Raw genomic sequence first — 22,986 nt, 5'->3', positions numbered from 1 at the left:
GGACTAATTCAGACCTGGGACACCAGGTGAGTGCAATTAACTACCAGGTAGAACCAGAAACCAGAAGTTTTTTGGCCCTCTAGGACCAGGCTTGAACAGTCCTGGTCTATATTGAGGACTGAATCCTAACGGGAGACGTACATGATGTAATCCAGACTGTCACAGTTATCACTGGAGACGTACATGATGTAATCCAGACTGTCACAGTTATCACTGGAGACGTACATGATGTAATCCAGACTGTCACAGTTATCACTGGAGACGTACATGATGTAATCCAGACTGTCACAGTTATTACTGGAGATGTACATGATGTAATCCAGACTGTCACAGTTATCACTGGAGACAAACATGATGTAATCCAGACTGTCACAGTTATCACTGGAGACAAACATGATGTAATCCAGACTGTCACAGTTATCACTGGAGACAAACATGATGTAAACCAGACTGTCACAGTTATCACTGGAGACAAACATGATGTAATCCAGACTGTCACAGTTATTACTGGAGATGTACATGATGTAATCCAGACTGTCACAGTTATCACTGGAGACGTACATGATGTAATCCAGACTGTTACAGTTATTACTGGAGATGTACATGATGTAATCCAGACTGTCACAGTTATCACTGGAGATGTACATGATGTAATCCAGACTGTCACAGTTATCACTGGAGACGTACATGATGTAATCCAGACTGTCACAGTTATCACTGGAGATGTACATGATGTAATCCAGACTGTCACAGTTATCACTGGAGACGTACATGATGTAATCCAGACTGTCACAGTTATCACTGGAGATGTACATGATGTAACTGGGTCTCGACCCCGCCCTGTGCAACTGGGTCCTGGACTTTCTGACGGGCCGCCCCCAGATGGTGAGGGTAGGAAACAACATCTCCACCCCGCTGATCCTCAACACTGGGGCCCCACAAGGGTACGTTCTCAGCCCTCTCCTGTACTCCCTGTTCACCCACGACTGCGTGGCTATGCACGCCTCCAACTCAATCATCAAGTTTGCAGACAACACTACAGTGGTAGGCTTGATTACCAACAACGACGAGACGGCCTACAGGGAGGAGGTGAGGGCCCTCGGAGTGTGGTGTCAGGAAAATAACCTCTCACTCAACGTCAACAAAACAAAGGAGATGATTGTGGACTTCAGGAAACAGCAGAGGGAGCACCCCCTATCCACATCGACGAGACAGTAGTGGAGAAGGTGGAAAGTTTTAAGTTCCTCGGTGTACACATCACAGATAATCTGAAATGGTCCACCCACACAGACAGCGTGGTGAAGAAGGCGCAACAGCGCCTCTTCAACCTCAGGAGGCTGAAGAAATTTGGCATGTCACCAAAAACACTCACAAACTTTTACAGATGCACAATCGAGAGCATCCTGTCAGGCTGTATCGCCACCTGGTACGGCAACTGCTCCGTCCACAACCGTAAGGCTCTCCAGAGGGTAGTGAGGTCTGCACAACGCATCACCGGGGGCAAACTACGCCAAAAAGATCGTCAAGGACAACAACCACCCGAGCCACTGCCTGTTCTCCCCACTATCATCCAGAAGGCGAGGTCAGTACAGGTGCATCAATGCTGGGGCCGAGAGACTGAAAAACAGCTTCTATCTCAAGGCTATCAGACTGTTAAACAGCCATCACTAACATTGAGTGGCTGCTGCCAACATACTGACTCAAATCTCTTGCCACTTTAATAATAAAAAATTGGATGTAATAAATGTATCACTAGCCACTTTAAACAATGCCACTTTATATAATGTTTACATACCCTACATTTCTCATCTCATATGTATATATTGTACTCTATACCATCTACTGCATCTTGCCTATGCCGTTCAGCCATCGCTCATCCATATATTTATATGTACATATTCTTATTAATTCCTTTACACTTGTGTGTATAAGGTAGTTGTTGTGAAATTGTTAGATTACTTGTTAGATATTACTGCACGGTCGGAACTAGAAGCACAAGCATTTCGCTACACTCGCATTAACATCTGCTAACCATGTGTATGTGGCCAATACAATTTGATTTGATTTGATTTGGCTATGAGGTGTGGCCAGTCCTCTTCTGGCTGTGCCGGGTGGAGATTATAACAGAGCATGGCCAAGATGTTCAAATGTTCATAGATGACCAACAGGGTCAAATAATAATAATCACAGTGGTTGTAGAGGGTGCAACAGGTCAGCACCTCAGGAGTAAATGTTAGTTGGCTTTTCATAGCCGATCATTCAGAGTATCTCTACCCCTCTTGCTGTCTCTAGAGAGTTGAAAACAGCAGGTTTGGGACAAGATAGCACGTCCGGTGAACAGGTTAGGGTTCCATAGCCGCAGGCAGAACAGTTGAAACTGGAGCAGCAGCACGACCAGGTGGACTGGGGACAGCAAGGAGTCATCAGGCCAGTTAGTCCAGGTGACCTTACACACTATCTATACAGTCCATCTCCCAGCATGCCATTTTCCCTTCATATAATACTGTTTTGTTTATCTATCAGTCTCTGTTACTGTGTCTCTGTGTTATTCATTGGGACAGTGGGTATTGTAATTCTCTAGTTAGATGGTGACGGCTGGGTTTTATTTGGAGTCTCTGAAGGAGCACGTCAGCAATGCAAGGACAGGCCACTGGTCCCAGGGTCTTACAGTAACTCCTAAACAGTGAATTAACAGGATTCTCTTCACTTTACTGTGTGATACTCAGGCGATTAGACAAGTGATCAGACTAGAAAGCAGTTTATTAACACTCACTCACTAGGTAGTGATGTAATGCTGTAACAAGTGTGTTTGTGTGCGCACATCTATGTATGTGTATGAATGTGTGTTTCTAACCATCCCCAGCTCTGTTGCTTTGTAACAACAGGCCATTGTTTGTGCTGTACGATCACAAATCTGTACAGAAGTTATACTGGACTGAATTGTGAAATTGCTCAACGTTCAACCCATATTGTGTTGAAAACAAACTATTCCGATAAATCCTTCGGGAATGTTTGGCTCTGTTTATTACACTGTAGATGATAGATGAGAAACACCAAGTTTACGAATGCCGAGAATAATGGTTAAAAGAGAGGAGTGAAGCACTGCAATAGGAAGCTGTTTTCATTGTCCGTAGCAAAACGTTTTACTTCGGTGTGCCCCAATGAATAAGACCCAGCAGAATGTCTCTATTTTACTTCCTGTTTTTTACTACAATACAGCTGTTCTCTTCCAAACAGAAACATGTAGACATCGGATAAACCCTGTTTTCTCAAGACACTAGATGTTTTGAATGCCACACAACATGAGATGTACATTTAATGAAAACATGGTGTCCAAATGTAGGTTTTAAAGGAAGATACAGTATACATTTTGGCCAGACATCAAACTTAAAACACTAACCAATGTATGGAGACCAGGGTAGGCCCTACTTTGTCTGAATATTCTGGAACAAAAGAACATTGTAGGAGATAGTGGGGTAAGTTGATCCAAATGGTAAGTTGAGCAACCCCTTTTTTCTGGGAAAGAAGTTAGAGTCTCTATAAGCTGCAATATGAGGTCTTAAACCTAGCATGAAATTGCATCCTTGTAGCTGTGTGGGCTAATATAGTCAAAAGATTTGCCTTGGAGTAAGCTGAGCCAATGGCCGTGGGGGAAGTTGAGCCAACGGAAACCATATCCCATATAAATAATGATTACATTTAGTCAGTTTTATGCCCAGTATGCAATGTGTCATGCATGTGAACTTGAGTGCATTTTTCTTGTTACAGAGCAGACATCATCATGCCCTGTGTATACAAATGTAAAACAAGCAGGGGTCTAGCCCCCCCTTGAGGTTCTTGAGAGAGCAGCCAAGGAAGTGAGAGAAGGGAAGAAGTCCATTTGAGCAGCAGCAAGGGATGAGAAATAGACTGAATTACACTGAAGAGGTACATTGACTAAAAACAAAACAAAACATGAACCTGTGTGAAAGAGAGGCTATGACAGATTAACAGAGCCACACAAGGTCTTATCTGATGACATGGAGTCTGAGCTTGATAAACATATCAAACATCTCACAGACCAGTTTCATGGGCTAAGTAGCCTCGAATGCAGAGAGCTTGCCTACGAATTAGTACATCGAAAGAACATCCATGTCCCAGACAACTGGTCAAGAAATGGAAGGGTAAGTGATATTGAACAGAAAGATCTACATCTGAATTTAGGCATACATTTAAGACCTACAATATATCATAACCCCATTCCATGAATTCAACTTTCACCCACTGTCACAGGACACCATCACCCACTTACCCCAAGGCTGCTCAACTCGTCCCTATGCTCAACTTACTTTATATCTAGGGTAAGTTGTGCCAAGAGACCACTTTTGTTGCACAAGCTATGTTTTCAAAACTGTTATGTTTACATGAATTCAGATTATTTCCAGGGATACAAAACATCCTGAAATATATGTAGATACCTGTATCTTTGTAGAAAGAATACAATTTCCCTTGACATAGGGGGTCGCACAATTGTCCCAGCGTTGTCCATGCTTGGCCGGTGTAGGCCGTCATTGTAAATAAGAATTTGTTCTTAACTGACTAGGATAGTTAAATAAAGGTAAAAATTTTAAAAAATGTCTCAACATACCCCCCTCTCCCCTAACCCAATGCACTATCAATGCACCCGCTATGGGTCAAAGGTCAGGCGCTTCCTCCGGAATCACTTGCCACCACGGTGTCACCCGCCGGGCTGCTAATGCCCCTCTGGAACAAGGGCAAACAGAATCCCCTCTAAAACCACCTCTCCCCTTTGACCTCCCATCCATACATTGACCCCCTCGTCTCCCGTTTAAAATTTATTTTTTTTACCTTTCCTGCTATTGATCTTGCCAGATTCCACTATCCTGGAGGGTCGGTGTGAAAATTCCCTTTGAGATATGAGTATTTAGAGTCATTACCCGCCGCCGGCTCCCGGCCCGGAGTGTGTGTGTGAAAACTCCCCACAGAGAGGGGACTCTTAAATAGGTCATTAAAGTCACCCGTTAGCCCCCAGTTTAGTCGGGGTGTGTGTGTGTGTTTGTGTGTGTCATACTATTTGGGGGTCCTCATTCCTAGAGGACTGCTTGGTTCAGCAGCTTTTCTCCTTGCATTGAGAGAGTTTGGTATGACTCCCACTGAACAACATACACAGATGCATGATATTGTCTCTGACGTCTAAGGGCACAGCAGGTAAGCAAGACTGACACCCATACATCTAATAGATAGAACTTCAGATACTACCTGCTCTATTACTCTAGATCTATGTCAGACATTTAGTGGATACCTACCTTATCTATAGTAGTTACCGTTTGCTCTTGCAATACATTCTAGACAGAAAAGATTAGGCCCATACATTTTTTGGGATGAAAACTCACTCATGCTAGTGGGAAGATCTAGAAAGTTAATTTCAGATAGTATTTTTTTTTGCTTTTGATAAGGAAATAGGAAGAGACTCAATTAGAAACTGTTGTTGTTATACATGATACTGTCTCTTAAGTTGTTGGACTAAGGTTCTTGTCTTTAAGATAGAAGACCATGGAAGAACTCACTCTGCTACTCTGGCTCCTTATAGTTCCTCTTCAATCATTTGTACTTCAGCCCAGTAAGTGCCTATGAACTTTCATCATCCACAGGATCTACACACTGATTTTACATTCACAAACTTGAAATACTAATTCAACAACTTCTAATTTACAATAGCTTGATTTTCTGATCCTCCTAATTGTCTGATCAGCTTGGAAAATGCATCATATGTATGTATGTATGTATGTATGTATGTATGTATGTATGTATGTATGTATGTATGTATGTATGTATGTATGTATGTATGTATGTATGTATGTATGTATGTATGTATGTATGTATGTATGTATGTATGTGTGCAGCAAAGGAACCTAAGTACACTTGAATTCAGATGTTTCCACACTGCATAGGAATAATGTTTTTTTCAAACGAACCAAGTCTGTTAACATATCCCAGACTTATTCAGGCAACCTAGTCACAGGTTTGAAAAGAACCGGAGCCACTTGCCAAACTTTGGAAATTCATTTAAAGTACTGTAAGAAGTGGTTTTATTTTATTATGCTTCTATTCTTTTATGAAAATAACAACTGCTAACTTCGTAAAATCTCTGTCAATATGGCCCACATTGTCTGTAATTTTGTAGCGATGCCTAATCCTGAGTGTCAATACTAAGATACTGCTGTGTCTGTCTAGGAGTGGAAATGATCCCCATAGAAGACTCGGTCAGAGAATCAGATCCCTGGTCAGACTGGAGACCTGAGAGACTGAGGGAGACTCCAACAGCAGATGAAGAGGAGGGTGAAGAACTCACTGCAACCCACCTTGAAGAGAGGAGCGAGGAAGAGGGGAGGAGCGAGGAAGGACTAACTCTAGAGACTGACTCTGAAAAGTGGAGAATAGAGGAGGAGAAGGGGGCAGCAGAGCAGGAGGGCCACGAGGAAGAGCGAGGGATAGAGGAAGAGAGAAAGCTGGTTGGAGGGCTTGATTACAGAGAGAAGAATAGATTTGAAAATGGGGAGATAGAAGCTGATGAGGAACATGAAGAGGAGGAGGAGAGAAGAGATAATGGAGAGGGGAGAGATAAAGAAGGGATTAGATCAGATGATGAGGAGAGAGATGGTAAGGAACAGAGAGCATATGGAGGAGAGGAGAAACTAGAAGAAGACCTGAGAGTTGGGGAAGTTAAAGAACCCAGTGTAGATCAAAGCGAGGGAGACTACTTAGTTGACCTCCCCCCTCCAACCAGCACTTCCTCCTCTCCTGTAGAAAAAGTAATGGACACTCAACCTGTCAATCAAGCTATCAACAAACCCATGTCCCCTCCCCCTGCAGCTATGCCTGTTCCACTTTATGATGTCACTCCTCCACCTGCCACTCAACATGGCCCTCCCCCAGTTACACCATCTACCCCCTCTCAAGTTCCAGAGTCTGCCACTCATGCTCTCGCTCCTGCCAGTCATATCCAAGACCCGGCTCCAGAGGCAGAGGAGGCCATCTCATTGGTGGACAGTGAGCTCATTATGGTTCAGAGTGTGACTGACAGCTCCCAGACCAACCTCAGGGAGTGGGAGAGTTTTGTTTCGCAGGCGATGGAGGTCAAAGTTGGCCCAATTGTCAAGGTTTCAATCAACCACAATCAGACTGAGAGGAACAGCATTGTCTTTCTCAAAGAGACAGAAAATACAGTCAAGCAGCTAAAGTCTACAGCCAAACCAAAACAAGCAAAACCCACAGACAAGGAACTGCAACCTACAGCCAAACCAAAAGAGATGACAAAACCAACAGTGACGGTACAGACAAACCCTACACCCAAAACACTAGATACAAAGCCTATACCCAAAACACAACAGACAAACCATACACCCAAAACACAACAGATACAACCTACACCTGAAACACAACTGACAAAGTCTAGATCTGAAAGACAACTGACAAAACCTACACCCAAAACACTACAGGCAAAACCTACACCCAAAAGACTACAGGCAAAACCTACACACAAAACACTACAGACAAAACCTACACCCAAAACCTTACAGACAAAACCTACACCCAAAACACAACAGACAAAACCTACAGCCAAACCAGCAGTGCCAAAACACACAATGAAGCTGACATCGACCACCAAGAGTTTCAAGACAAAGACAAGGAAACATCAAAAGAAAGACAAAATAAATGAGAGGAAAGGTAAACCTCTAAAAAAGGACAACAAAACCAAAGAGACAAAACAGGAGAAGAAGGAGGGCACAAATCCGGCGTACTTCCCCTACTTCAAAGACAACTACTGTCCCCCGGAGTGTGCCTGCTATGGACGGTGAGATGTTCTCGGACAAAATCAGGCTTACTATTGCCCATTTGTAATTAATTATATTTTATCATTATGCTATTTCCATATTGTCACAGTCTTATTTAATCACCCAAACCATTTTGTACAGTAATGTTTGTTGTGTGCATAATGTATGTGTCTTTACAGGTCCACATTCATTACTCCAATGTTTTCTATTGTCCCCTTTCCCAGAGTGGTCCAGTGTTCCGACAAGGGAGTGGAGAAGGTTCCGTACGGCATCCCTTATAACTCCCGCTACGTCCTCCTGATGAACAACCGCATCGACAGCATTCAGCTGGACCTGCTCAATGAGTACCTGTCCATGGAGTTCCTGGTGCTCAGCAACAACCGGCTGACAGACGGTTCCATCGAGGGGGCCTTCGAGGGCATCCTGGCCCTGAGGCGGCTCTACCTGGACCGGAACCTACTGGAGAGCGTGCCCACAGACCTGCCCGCCTCCCTGGAAGAGCTGCGTCTGGATAACAACCAGCTGAACGTGATGTCGGAGGGGGCCTGGGGCCACTGCCCCGGCCTGCTGGTCCTCAGCCTCAGCAACAACAGCCTGGGGAATGGGAACAATACTCTCACCTCTGGGCAGCCTGCGCACCCTCAGCCTGGACCGCAACCGGCTGGCCTCGGTGCCTCTGGGCTTACCGCTATCTATCAGGGAGTTGTACCTCCGTGGCAACCTTATCCAGAAGTTCCCAGGGAAGGCCTTCATGGGTACCTCAGACCTGGTGATTCTGGATCTGAGCGCTAACCGGCTAACCAACCATGGCCTGCTCAGGGAGTCCCTCCTCAATGCCACCCACCTGGAGAGCCTCAACTTACAGGGCAACCAGCTCAAGAAGGTACCCCGCCACCTCCCCTCTTCCCTCAAAACCCTCAACCTGGAGGGCAACCTCATCTCCTCCGTGGGCAAAGCCTCCTTCATCCACCTCCCCCACCTGGAGCACCTGGGCCTGGCCAGTAACAAGATAACCAGGGTGGCCTCGGGGGCCTTTAGGGCGCTGCCCATCCTACACCAACTGGACCTGTGTCCCAACGCCCTGAGCCAGGTGCCCAGGCAGCTGCCCCGGGTGCTACACTCGGTGGCGCTCACACACAACAAGATCCACTGAGTGCCCCGCGATGCCTTCTGCTGGGGGGATTCAGACCCCGGCCTCAGCAGTCTGGTGCTGGTGCAGCTGGAGCACAACCTCATAGACCTGGGCCACCTGGACGCAAAAGCCTTCCACTGCCTCAGAGGCTTCCAGGTGGTACACTTCTACTGAGCTGCAGTCTATAGAATCCTGCAGGACAGTCATACTGCAAATATAGATTATAGACAATCCCACAACTGAAACCAGTTGCAGTGTTTTTTCTGCTCAACCTGAAAGTCCGTTGGGCTCCAACATGGCGGTAAAATGTTCTGCAATACACATAGAGAAACAGACATCACGTCGGGAGCTGATTTTGATTCAACATTACAAGATAACAATGCAAGATGGCCAGTTGAGTGAACTTTGATCTCAATGTGGATAGCTATACTGTACTGTATGTCAGTGCTTTGGGTAAAGCTGTGATTGATGGAAGCTGCGATAAGTGTTCAGAGAAAATACTTATTTGAACCGCTCCCATGAAGTCTGTGTTGAAAGACTATGGCCTACTTAAAGGTCAATGATGCCACATACAGTTGAAGTCGAAGGTTTACATACACCTCAGCCAAATAGATTTAAACTCAGTTTTTCACAATTCTTTACATTTAATCCTGGTAAAAATTCCCTGTCTTAGGTCAGTTAGGATCACCACTATTTTAAGAATGTGAAATGTCAGAATAATAGTAGAGAGAATGATTTATTTCAGCTTTTATTTATTTCACCACATTCCCAGTGGATCAGAAGTTTACATACATTCAATTAGTATTTGGTAGCATTGCCTTTAAATTGTTTAACTTGGGTCAAACGTTCTGGGTAGCCTTCCACAAGCTTCCCACAATAAATTGGGTGAATTTTGGCCCATTCCTCCCGACAGAGCTGGTGCAACTGAGTCAGGTTTGTAGGCCTCCTTGCTCGCACATGCCTTTTCAGTTCTGCTGACAAATTTTCTATGGGATTGAGGACAGGGCTTTGTGGCCACTCCAATACCTTAACTTTGTTGTCCTTAAGCCATTTTGCCACAACTTTGGAAGTATGCTTGGGGTCATTGTCCATTTGGAAGACCCATAGCGACCAAGCTTTAACTTCCTGACCGATGTCTTGAGATGTTGCTTCAATATATCCACATAATTTCCCTGCTGCCACCCCCGTGCTTCACAGTTGGGATGGTGTTCTTCGGCTTGCAAGCCTCCCCCTTTTTCCTCCAAACATAACGATGGTCATTGCGGCCAAACAGTTCTATTTTTGTTTCATCAGACCAAAGGACATTTCTCCAAAAAGTATGATCTTTGTCCCCAAGTGCAGTTGCAAACCGTAGTCTAGCTTTTTTATGGCGTTTTGGAGCAGTGGCTTCTTTTTTGCTGAGCGGCCTTTCAGGTTATGTCGATATAGGACTCGTTTTACTGTGGATGTAGACTTTTGTACCTGTTTCCTCCAGCATCTTCACAAGGTCCTTTTCTGTTGTTCTGGGATTGATTTGCACTTTTCGCACCAAAGTACGTTCACCTCTAGGAGACAGAACGCGTCTCCTTCCTGAGCGGTATGATGGCTGCGTGGACCTATGGTGTTTATACTTACGTACTATTGTTTGTACAGATGAACGTGGTACCTTCAAGCGTTTGGAAATTGCTCCCAAGGATGAACCTGACTTGTGGAGGTCTACAATTTTTTTTCTGAGGTCTTGGCTGATTCTTTTGATTTTCCCATGATGTCAAGCGAAGAGGCACTGAGTTTGAAGGTAGGCCTTGAAATACATCCACAGGTACACCTCCAATTGACTCAAATGATGTCAACTAGCCTATCAGAAGCTTCTAAAACCATGACATAATTTTCTGGAATTTTCCAAGCTGTTTAAAGGCACAGTGGGTGCCTGTAAACTTCTGACCCACTGGAATTGCGATAAAGTGAATTATAAGTGAAATAATCTGTCTGTAAACAATTGTTGGAAAAATGACTTGTGTCTTGCACAAAGTAGATGTCCTAACCGACTTACCAAAACTATAGTTTGTTAACAAGAAATTTGTGGAGTGGTTGAAAACGACCTAAGTGTATGTAAACTTCCGACTTTAACGTTATGTGACTGTCAGCTGTGTCTTAGCAATCTTATCATTGGAACAATTGTTAGCTAAATGTGTTTCTATTTAATGTTGTCATGTGATTAAATAAAAGTGCCATTAGTGGTCGGGATGAGTCTCTTTTCTGGAAGAGTGTGAATTGGCGAGTAAATGGCAAAGCCTTATTAACAAAAGCAACTCCATTTCAACTCACGTTGGCCTAATACGGGCAAGAAACAATGTCACAGTCTAGGAAAAATGTCTTCCTGCTGCAAAAGTATTCTCCAAAAGCTCTTTATTAATTTCCAAAACCACTTCCAGATACCTTTCATAAGAGGGCTGGGGTAATATTTCATTGCCTATCGTTATTAAGCTGAAATGTGTTTATCTGAAGGCAAGTTTATTTTCTGGGTAAGAGCTTGGCCGTGCTCTACACCAAATCCTTGGCTTGGCTGCTGGTTATTGTTGGATAGAAACATGATTTTAAACTTTGGCAGCCATTTTCCAAGGGCACCACTTGTTTTTTTCATGCCTCATAATGGCCTCTCCAGTCCAAATGTTTCCATTCTAAAGCGTTCTCTCCACTTCCTGTAAACAAGTTAATAAGAGATTTTTTTATATATAAAAAGTGTATACAGCCATGTTTGGTGATTAACTGCACCAAAATTATCAACCTTCCTGGGTGAACACCACATTCAAATCAGAGTTTCTTGGTTAGATAATGTTTTACCCAGTAGCAATGATGGATACCTGCTGTACATTGCAAATGTATCCATGATTGGATGTTGATACAGTGCATTCGGGAATGTATTCAGACCCCTTGACTTTTTCCACATTTTGTTACATTAAAGCCTTATTCTAAAATTGATTCAATTAATTATTTTCCTCAACAATCTACACACAATACCCCATAATAACAGAGTGAAAACAGGTTTTTAGACATTTTTGCAAATGTTTTACAAATAAAAAACAGAATTCAGACCCTTTGCTATGAGACTCGAAATTGAGCTCAGTGCATCCTGTTTCCATTGATCATCCTTGAGATGTTTCTACAACTTGACTGGAGTCCACCTGTGGTAAATTCAATTGATTGGACATGATTTGGAAATTCACACACCTGTCTATATAAGGTCCACAGTTGACAGTGCATGTCAGAGCAAAAACCAAGCCATGACCTCTGAGACAGGATTGTGTCAAGGCACAGATCTGGGGAATGTGTTTGGATGTTTGACCACTAGATGGAAGTAACATATAGAGGGAAAGAGAATGAAGTAACAGGTAAACCCCTAACTGTATGCAATGAATACATTTATGATGAACAGAACATTCAGAGGCAGATTTGGCCCTGCTTCAGTTGCTGCAATTAAAATTCAAGGAAGTTTAATTTTGGCTGAAAAAAAGTCACTTAAACTCACACCTGCATGGTCTCTCTCCTTCTCATACATATACTGAGTCAGCTACCATTTGACATTTTAGTCATCTCTCTTATCCAGAGAGACTTACAGTATTAAATCCATACATTTTCATAGTGGTCCCCCTCGGGAATCAAAGCCACAACCCTGGCTTTGCAAGCGCCATGCTCTACAAACTGAGCTACACGGGACAATAAAGACTTTCACAGAGTAGTGACAGCTTGTGATCCTCCTTTTCAATACAGTGAGAGTATTTACTATTTACACCAGGAGAAATAATGGAGGGTAAAAGAAGGGCTGAACAGTAGAGAGAAAGATGATACACAGAATCTAATCTAGAGAGGGGAGTGAGGTGATTGGTGCTCTCTCTCTCAATTTCTCTCTCTCTCTCTCTCTCTCTCTCCTCCCTCTCTCTCTCTCTCTCTCTCTCTCTCTCTCCCTCTCTCGCTCTCTCTCATATAACATTGCTCAGCTACGTGGCAGTGCACCCATAAGGCCTGTGAAAGAGGAGGAGGGGGAGGGAGATGAGCGAGGGAAGGAGAGTGAAAGGCAGGATAGTTCCAGACTTCATTTTCTCCTACCGTGCACGGAGGAGAGCCGCTTTTGGCAGGCCTGGGGTTCACCAGCACCTCCCTATGGTCCAGCAGGACCTCTGCTCTCACAGCACTGTCTACCTGACGCTACTGCCCCCTTCCCTCTTCCCTCTTTTTGTCTCTCTCTCTCTTGGTCTCTCTTTTTCTCCCTTTCTCTTCCTCTCTCTCTCTTTCTGTATCTCTCCCTATTTGTCTCCTCCCATTTCCCTCTCCCTTCTTTCCCCAATCCATCTCTGTCTTTCCCTCTCTCCCTCCCTCTTAGATCATAGATCTTAGATGACACGTGTCAGGCTTGCAGGTGATTAGTGCGTGTGCATGCGTGTGTGTGTGTGTGTGAGCACGTATTTACACATGTTTGTTTTAATCTATCTCGGTTATTAATAGCATAGCACACCTGAGGCATGTGAGTTGGTCTCAAGCTAGAGTTTGACCCATAATGTCAGCAGCCTCTAGCTCCCCTCATGACTTGTTGTGACATGAGCACAGCGGTAAAAGGCTGTTTTCTGAAGGGCTGCTTATTTGTGTACCTCTCAGTGGTTCTCTGTTGGACTCTGACTGACAGCCGTATCACCACGTGAGATTAGTAGTGAAAGGTGCAGGCTGGCATCTCAAAATAACTATCTCTCTGTTTGTCTGCCCTGTCTGTCTGTCTGTCTGTCTGTCTGTCTGTCTGTCTGTCTGTCTGTCTGTCTGTCTGTCTGTCTGTCTGTCTGTCTGTCTGTCTGTCTGTCTGTCTGTCTGTCTGTCTGTCTGGCTGGCTGGCTGGCTGGCTGTCTGTCTGGCTGGCTGGCTGGCTGGCTGGCTGCCCTATCTGGCTGGCTGGCTGGCTGGCTGGCTACCCTATCTGTCTGTCTGTCTTTCTGTATTTCCTACTGTTGGTCAAATCTCTTCTGATCTATCCATCTGGTCGTTCATCCGTTCGTGTGTCAGTCTATTTCTGACTGTCTGTCTTTCCATCTGTCCGCCTGTCTGTATGTTCCACCTCTCCTTACCTGTTCATCTGTTCCTTTTTCCAGTCTATTTCTGTCTCTCTGTCCATCTGTCTTCCCATATGTTCTTCTGTCTGGGTCTTTTTGTCGGCCATGTATGTCTGTCGGTCACTCCGACTGTCCGTCCGTCCATATAGGCTATTTGTCTGTTCTTCCATATATCTATCTGTCCGTCTGTTCGATCATACACTTTTGCCTGTCTGTCAGACATTTTCTTTCTGTTAGACACAACAAAGAGAGCTGTGGTGGGTCTTTGTCTTTGTTGTCCCGGCCTAAACCGTAACACCATCAATCTCTGACTGCACCTGAGCTGGAAGGAGCTAGAGAGGCTTTGGAGCGTGTTTGGGCCATTATATTCTTTAGTGTCTTTGGTGGTTTTGATTTAATCTTGGATTTAATATTTATTTGGTTGTTTAAGATAAATTGCCTTGGTTAAGAGAGGTTCAAAGATGTTTGAAAAATATATACAGGTATAATTAATCTCTGTTTTACCCACCCTTTCCTGCACTAAGGCTCAGTATGGATAAACGTTGACAGAATGGTAACGTTGCAATAAGAGATTTAGGGAAAGAAAAGGGAATAAAAATCCATGCAGCTGGAGAGAGAGAACTGGAAAATATAAAGTTTGATCGTTTAAATCACTAAACACGGCTGATCCTAGATCATGTGATTAATCATTACAGTGCAGTACAACAAGGCCAAGAATATTTCACTAACCACTGGACATGATGTAGTAGTGTGACGAATAAGGCAATGCTCTGTTTTCTGATACTTTATCAATAAATTCATAGCCTAGTGTAGATGTATTTGGTACAGACTACAACTCTATTGACATGTAACAACATAGTTATTCAGCCACTCTAGCAGTAAAACGTACATTCAACCTCTATTCCATGTTGGTTCAATGTAATTTCATTGAAATGAAGTGGAAACAACGTTGATTCAACCAGTGTGTGCCCAGTACGTTGCTAGTAAATATATAGATCATCTATGGGGGACTGTTGAAATAAAGTTGAACATATATAGAAGAAAGTGACTATGATGTCAGTACAGAGACTCATTGACCACAAATAGGCTGAACAGGGATCCAGCTGAACAAAGAGAACATTTCATGAGGGAAGAGAGAGAGAGAGGGAACTGTCACGTCCTGACCATGGAAAGCTCTTATTTTCTATGTTAGAGTAGGTCAGGGCGTGACTGGGGGTTTAGCTAGTCTAGTTTATTATTTCTATGTGGTGTTCTAGGTTTGTTTTTCTATGTTGGTGATTGTGTATGATTCCCAATTAGAGGCAGCTGGTAATCGTTGTCTCTAATTGGGGATCATACTTAAGTAGCTTGTTTTTCACTTGTGGGTTGTGGGATATTGTTTATGTGTAGTTGCTTTGTAGTTACGGTTCGTTTATTCTTTATTTGTTTTGTATTTTTTTAAAGTTTCACTTTCTAATAAATTATGTGGAACGCTACTCCCGCTGCGCTTTGGTCCGATCATTTCAACGAACGTGACAGAATATCCCACCATACCAGGACCAAGCAGCGTGACCAGGTGAAGGAGTCCTGGACTTGGGAGGAAAGCCAGGAGTGGAGGACATCCTGGACGTGGGAGGAAATAATGGCAGGAGAAAAAAGCCTGCCATGGAAGCAGGCGGAAGCAGCGAGGGAGGTGAATCTGCGACGCCGGGGTTCGCGACCATGAAGACAGCCCGAAAGACAGCCCAAAAATGTTGTTGGAGGGAGGGGCACACGGGTTGGTTGGCGAAGCCGAGGGGCGAGTTTGAGATCGAAGAGGAATATTGGGAGAGACTGAGCGAGGAGTACTGTGAGATAGTGGAGGGGGGTGATGAGAGAGAGCTGTTGGTTTGGTGTAGTTTGTACGGCATTTTCCCTGTGGAGCATGTTAGCCGTCAGCTGCCACCTGAGTCAGCTCCACTTCTCGTCCCGAGAAGTGTGTTAAAGTTCCGGTTCAAATGAGGCCGGCTATACGCACCAGGTCTCCAGTGCACCTTCACGGCCCAGTACGTCCTGTGCCAACTCTCCGTACTCACCGTGGGGAGCGTGTGACCGGTCAGGCACCATGTTTTGCGGTGATACGCACGGTGTCTCCAGTGCGCGTTCACAGCCCAGTGCGTCCTGTGCCAGCGCCCCGCACTTGCCGGGCTAAAGTGAGCATCCAGCCAGGACGGGTTGTGCCAGCTTTACGTTCCAGACCTCCAGTGCGCCTCCACAGCCCAATACGTCCTGTGCCTGCTCCTCACACTCTCCTTGAAGTGCGTGTCACCAGTTTGGCGCCACCTGAGCCAGTTCCACGCACTAGGCATCCAGTGCGCATTCCCAATCCAATACATCCTTTGCCTCCTCCTCGCACTCTTCCTGAAGTGAGTGTCCTTAGTCAGGTACGTCCTGTGCCTGTTCCTCGCACTCACCCTGAGATGCGTGTCTCCAGTCTGGCGCCACCTGTGCCGGTTTTCCGCACCAGGTCTCCAGTGTGCCTCCACAGCCCAGTGTGTCCTGTGCCTGCTCTCCGCACTCGCCCTGAAGTGCGTGTCACCAGTCTGGCGCCACTTGCGCCGGCTCCACGCACTAGGCCTGCAGTGCGCATTCCCAGTCCAGTACGTCCTGTGCCTCCTCCTTGCACTCATCTTGAAGTGCATGTCCTCAGTCAGGTGCGTCCTGTGCCTGCTCCCCGCACTCGCCCTGAGGTGCGTGTCACCAGTCTGGGGCCACCTGTCCCGGCTCCACGCACCAGGCCTCCAGTGCGCCTTCACAGTCCAGAGCTTCCAGCGACAGTACCCAGTCCAGAGGTCCCGGCGACAGTACCCAGTCCAGAGCTTCCGGCGACAGTACCCAGTCCAGAGCATCCGGCGACAGTACCCAGTCCAGAGCATCCGGCGACAGTTCCCAGTCCAGAGCTTCCGGCGACAGTTCCCAGTCCAGAGCTTCCGGCGACAGTTCCCAGTCCAGAGCTCCCGGCGACAGTTCCCAGTCCAGAGCTCCCGGCGACAGTTCCCAGTCCAGAGCTCCCGGCGACAGTTCCCAGTCCAGAGCTCCCGGCGACAGTTCCCAGTCCAGAGCTCCCGGCGACAGTTCGCAGTCCAGAGCTCCCGGCGACAGTTCCCAGTCCAGAGCTCCCGGCGACAGTTCCCAGTCCAGAGCTTCCGGTGACAGTTCCCAGTCCAGAGCTTCCGGCGACAGTTCCCAGTCAAGAGCTTCCGGGGACAGAGCCGCCTCCAATGCTGGCGGATCCGCAGGATGAGAGGGTTCTTCGTCCCGCACCAGAGCCGCCACCGACACTAGACACCCCCCCATAACCCTCCCTTTTTTGTTTCAGGTTTTGCGGTCGGAGTCCGCACCTTTGGGGGGGGGGGGGGTACTGTCACGTCCTGACCATGGAAAGCTCTTATTTTCTATGTTAGAGTAGGTCAGGGCGTGACTGGGGGTTTAGCTAGTCTAGTTTATTATTTCTATGTGGGGTTCTAGGTTTGTTTTTCTATGTTGGTGATTGTGTATGATTCCCAATTAGAGGCAGCTGGTAATCGTTGTCTCTAATTGGGATCATACTTAAGTAGCTTGTTTTTCACTTGTGGGTTGTGGAATATTGTTTATGTGTAGTTTCTTTCTAGTCATGGTTTGTTTATTCTTTATTTGTTTTGTATTTTTCTAAAGTTTCACTTTCTAATAAATTATGTGGAACGCTACTCACGCTGTGCTTTGGTCCGATCATTTCAACGAACGTGACAGGAACGAAGGAGAGAAGGAACAAAACAGGATATTAAACCGCACCCTTGGAGATAAGACAGACAGACAGACAGACAGACAGACAGACAGACAGACAGACAGACAGACAGACAGACAGACAGACAGACAGACAGACAGACAGACAGACAGACAGACAGACAGACAGACAGACAGACAGACAGACAGACAGACAGACAGACAGACAGACAGACAGACAGACAGACAGAGACGCCATACTTCCTCTGTCAATGTGATGCTTGGAGGCTCGATGTGGTAGGAGGAATGAGTGTTCATCCTCATAAGGCGTTATATTTATGAAATATCTCTTTACTGACCAATAAACAACATCTTGAAATGCCAACATTAACAACATTAACACGTGTTATAGCTGTGTTCACTGAACACTGATACACAATGGCTTAAAGCAGATGTGTCAAAGGTATTCCACAGAGGGCCGAGTGTCCGCAGGTTTTTGGTTTTTCCTTTCAAATGAAGACCTAGACAATCAGGTGAGGGGAGTTCTTTACTAATTAGTGACATCAATTAATGAGTTTGGAATGAGTGAGTTTGACACATGGCTTAAAGTATTAAGAATTAAAAGGGATGAAGCTCACGTTGATGGTTTTGATTGACACTGGGTGTGTTAAATGTCCCGCCTCTCTCATAGACAGTAATTGGATAAATGGAAGTGGTGGTCAAAGCGGTACTTCTCCCTCCTACACACACACACACACACACACACACACACACACACACACACACACACACACACACACACACACACACACACACACACACACACACACACACACACACACACACACACACACACAGACATTTTGGTATACAGTACCAGTCAAAAGTTTGGACACATCTACTCATTCAAGGGTTTTTCTTTATTTGTACTATTTAGAATAATAGTGAAGACATCACACATATGGAATCATGTAATAACCAAAAAGTCGATGCCCCTCCTTGTTCGGGTGGTGCTCGGCGGTCCATATCACCGGTCTTCTAGCCATCATTGATCCATTTTTCATTTTCCATTGGTTTTGTCTTGTCTTCCTACACACCTGGTTCCAATCCCATTCATTACATGTTGTGTATTTAACCCTCTGTTTCCCCTCATGTCCTTGTCAGAGATTGTTTGTTGTTATGTGCTCATGTATTTGTATTGGTGCACGACGGGTTATTTTTCCCATGTTCTTTTATTTATGTACGTTGGTTTTTGGAGTTTGTTTTATCTTAATTAAACTACTCCAGTTACACCAAGTTGGTTTCTCCTGCGTCTGACTTCCCTGCCACCTACACACATGAAAATGACAGAATCTCTGACTAAAATTAAGAAGTCAGCAGGAGAAGATACCCCGGACATGTAGGTGGAGGAGCGTCCAGCAGCATGCGAAGAAGCTTCACCATCTGTGCGCCGCCATGGATCGCGTTGTTCAGAATATTGACCGCTGGGAGAGACAGGGAGTTCTTCCAGCATCTCCACCAGCCCAACCGGGGTCTAAACTGAGCTCCCCGTTTCAACCTCAACCCGGTGGAATCCGTCTATCTATGCCTCAGGGGTACGACGGAAGTACTGCCAGCTGCCAGGGTTTCCTCCTCCAATTAGACCTTTATCTGGCCACGGTCCACCCAGTTCCATCAGACCGTGAGAAGAGTTTCGCCCTCGTCTCGTGCCTCACCGGGAGAGCCCTGGAATGGGCCAGCGCTGTGTGTGGAGGGGGAGATGCGGCGTTGGACCGTTATGAGGAGTTCACCCGCCGTTTTCGGGCAGTCTTCGACCACCCACCACCGGGGCAGAGCGGTGGGTGAGCACCTCTACCATCTGAGGCAGGAGACGAGGAGCATCCAGGATTTTGCCCTGGAGTTCAGGACCCTGGCAGCCGGTGCGGGATGGAATAACAGGGCCCTGATCAACCATTAACGCTGCAGTCTGCGTGAGGACGTCCGTCGGGAACTGGCCTGCAGAGACACCACCCTCACCTTCGACCAGCTGGTGGATCTGTCCATCCGGCTGGACAACTTGCTGGCTGCTCACGGACGTCCAGATCAGGGTCTGGTGGTTCCATCCTCCCGCACCCCCTCTCCTATACCCATGGAGCTGGGAGGGAGGGTGCACAGGAAGACCGGAGGGGGTTTCCGCTCGTGCACCATCTGTGACCGCAGAGGTCACACTGCTGGTCAGTGCCGGGTAGGTTCTTCTGTGAATCGAGGTAGCAGGCAGGGCGCTCTGGCGCCACCCCAGGTGAGTAGGCACCATTCTCATCCAGAGCCCTCTGTTTTGTGTCTGTCACTTTTCCAGATTTTTTCCCCGCATTCCCAGCATAAGGGGCTAGTAGATTCAGGCGCGGCTGGGAATTTTATTGATCAAGCGTTTGCTCATAGTTTAGGGATACCCATTGTACCCGTGGATGTGCCTTTCCCCATTCACACCTTAGACCATTAGGGTCAGGGTTTATCAGGGAGGCCACAGCTCCTTTGAGTATGGTGACGCAGGGGGGTCACAAGTAAAAAAATTGTATTTTCCTTATTGACACTCCTGCGTATCCCATGGTGCTGGGTCTACCTTGGTTAACTTGTCATAACCCCACTTTTTCTTGGCCACAGAGGGCTCTCACGGGGTGGTCGTGAGAGTGCTCAGGTAGGTGTGTAGGGGTTTCTGTTGGTGCTAGTATGGTGGAAAGGCAACTTTGTTATTTATCTCCGGTAATGAACATACTATTCTCCGTCCGGTTTCTCCGCCCCCTCTGGAGATTGAGGGGGCCCCGGCGTACTCCATTTGATCCATCCTGGATTCGAGATGTCGGGCGAGGGGCCTTCAGTACCTCGTGGACTGGGAGGGGTACGGTCCGGAGGAGAGATGCTGGGTTCCGGTGGAGGATGTGTTAGATCCTTCCCTGCTGCGAGAGTTCCATCGTCTCCATCCGGATCGCCCTGCACCTCATCCTCCGGGTCGTCCCCGAGGCAGGTGTCGATGCGCAGCTGGAGCCGCGCGTCGGGGGGGGCGGTACTGTCACGACTTCTACCGAAGTCGATGCCCCTCCTTGTTCGGGTGGTGCTCGGCGGTCGATGTCACCGGTCTTCTAGCCATCATTGATCAATTTTTCATTTTCCATTGGTTTTGTCTTGTCTTCCTACACACCTGGTTCCAATCCCATTCATTACATGTTGTGTATTTAACCCTCTGTTTCCCCTCATGTCCTTGTCAGAGATTGTTTGTTGTTATGTGCTCGTGTATTTGTATTGGTGCACGACGGGTTATTTTACCCATGTTATTTTATTTATGTACGTTGGTTTTTGGAGTTTGTTTTATCTTAATTAAACTACTCCAGTTACATCAAGTTGGTTTCTCCTGCGCCTGACTTCCCTGCCACCTACACACACGAAAATGACAGTGTAAAACAATCAAAACATATTTTAGATTTGAAATTCTTCAAAGTAGCCACCCTTTGCCTTGTTGACAGCTTTGCACACTCTTGGCATTCTCTCAACCAGCTTCATGAGGTAGTCACCTGGAATGCTTTTCCAACAGTCTTGAAGGAGTTCCACATATGCTGAGCACTTGTTGGCTGCTTTTCTTTCACTCTGTGGTCCAACTCATCCCAAACCATCTCAGTTTGGTTGAGGTCGGGTGATTGTGGAGGCCAGGTCATCTGATGCAGATTTCATCTGACAGATTTCCACCGGTCTAATGTCCATTGCTTGTATTTCTTGGCCCAAGCAAGCAAGTGTCCTTAAGCAGTGATTTCTTAGCAGTAATTCGACCGTGAAGGCCTGACGCAGTATCCTTTGAACAGTTGATGTTGAGATGTGTCTTTTACTTGAACTCTGTGAAGCATTTATTTGGGCTGCAATCTGAGGTGAAGTTAGTAGCCATTTTCTGAGGCTGGTAATGAACTTATCCTCTGCAGCAGAGGTAACTCTGGGTCTTCCTTCCTGTGGTGGTCCTCATGAGAGCCAGTTTCATCGTAGCGCTTGATGGTTTTTGCAACTGCACTTGAAGAAACTTCTGGAAGTTTTCTGCATTGACTTACCTTCATGTCTTAAAACCTCTTTGGGATAGGTGGGGCACTAGCGCCCCATCTCGACAACATCCGGTGAAATTGCAGAGCGCGAAATTCAAAATACAAAATTCGTAATATTAAACATTCATGAAAATTAAAGTGTCTTACATCGTTTAAAAGCTTCACTTCTTGTTAATCCAGCCGCTTTGTCAGATTTCAAAAAGGCTTTACGGCGAAAGCATACCATGCGATTATCTGAGGACAGTGCCCCACATACAAAAGCATTAAAAACATTTTCCAAACAAGCAGAGGCGTCACGAAAGTCAGAAATAGCGATAAAATAAATCACTTACTTTTGAAGATCTTCCTCTGTTTGCAATCCCAAGGGTCCCACCTACATAACAAATAGTCGTTTTCTTCAATAAAGTCCTTCTTTATATCCCAAAAAAGTCAGTTTATTTGGCGTGCTTGATTTTATTTGGCGTGCCTGTTTCCCTCGTTCAAAATGCATACAAAGGAATCCCAAAAGTTACCAAGTATCTTCATCCAAACAAGTCAAACAACGTTTCTAATCAATCCTCAGGTAACCTAATATGTAAATAAACTATAAAATTTAAGACGGAGAATAGTATGTTCATTACCTGAGATAAATAACAAAGTGCGCGCTCTCCTCCACGCGCGTCACAATACTACAGTCAAAATGAGAGCCACTTAGAAAAACTACAGATTCTAGCTCATTTTTCAAAAAACAAGCCTGAAACTCTTTCTAAAGACTGTTGACAACTAGTGGAAGCCCTAGGAACTGCAATCTGGGAGGTATTCTTTTGATTTTCCCATAGACAGCCATTTCAATGGGTGGTGACCTCAACAACAACAAAGAATCGGGATGGATTCTCCTCAGGTTTTCGCCTGCCATATCAGTTGTGTTATACTCACAGACATTTTTATAATAGTTTTAGAAACTTCAGAGTGTTTTCTATCCAATACTACGCATATCCTAGCTTATATGCATATCCTAGCTTCTGGGCCTGAGTAATAGGCAGTTTACTTTGGGCACGTCATTCTTCCGAATTTCCGAATACTGCCCCCTATCCCTAAAAAGTTAAAGTAACGATGGACTGTCATTTGTCTTTGCTTTTTGGAGCTGTTCTTGACATAATATGGTATTTTACCAAATAGGGCTACCTTCT

General features: G+C 45.7%; 1 protein-coding gene across 1 annotated transcript; it reads left to right on the top strand.

Moving 5' to 3' along the window:
• Positions 1–5,025: 5,025 nt before the first annotated feature.
• On the top strand, positions 5,026–11,198 carry LOC106576459 (uncharacterized). The gene is made up of 4 exons (XM_014153652.3): positions 5,026–5,208; positions 5,544–5,620; positions 6,235–7,855; positions 8,060–11,198. The coding sequence occupies exons 2-4, from the start codon at positions 5,554–5,556 to the stop codon at positions 8,625–8,627; spliced, it is 2,256 nt and encodes a 751-aa protein (XP_014009127.2). The 5' UTR covers positions 5,026–5,208; positions 5,544–5,553; the 3' UTR covers positions 8,628–11,198.
• The last annotated feature ends 11,788 nt before the right edge of the window (positions 11,199–22,986 follow it).

The sequence above is a fragment of the Salmo salar genome, chromosome 17, assembly GCF_965601325.2.
Source record: "Salmo salar chromosome 17, fSalSal1, whole genome shotgun sequence".
Classification (NCBI taxonomy): domain Eukaryota; kingdom Metazoa; phylum Chordata; class Actinopteri; order Salmoniformes; family Salmonidae; genus Salmo; species Salmo salar.
This window is presented reverse-complemented; position numbering and strand designations above follow the sequence as displayed.

Bases quoted from the DNA above. Each gene is read 5' to 3' on its own strand.
- LOC106576459 (XM_014153652.3), top strand. From the start codon at position 5,554: ATGGAAGAACTCACTCTGCTACTCTGGCTCCTTATAGTTCCTCTTCAA. The intron at 5,621-6,234 runs GTAAGTGCCTAT...GTGTCTGTCTAG, and splicing joins ATCATTTGTACTTCAGCCCA to GAGTGGAAATGATCCCCATA. The intron at 7,856-8,059 runs GTGAGATGTTCT...CCCCTTTCCCAG, and splicing joins GAGTGTGCCTGCTATGGACG to AGTGGTCCAGTGTTCCGACA.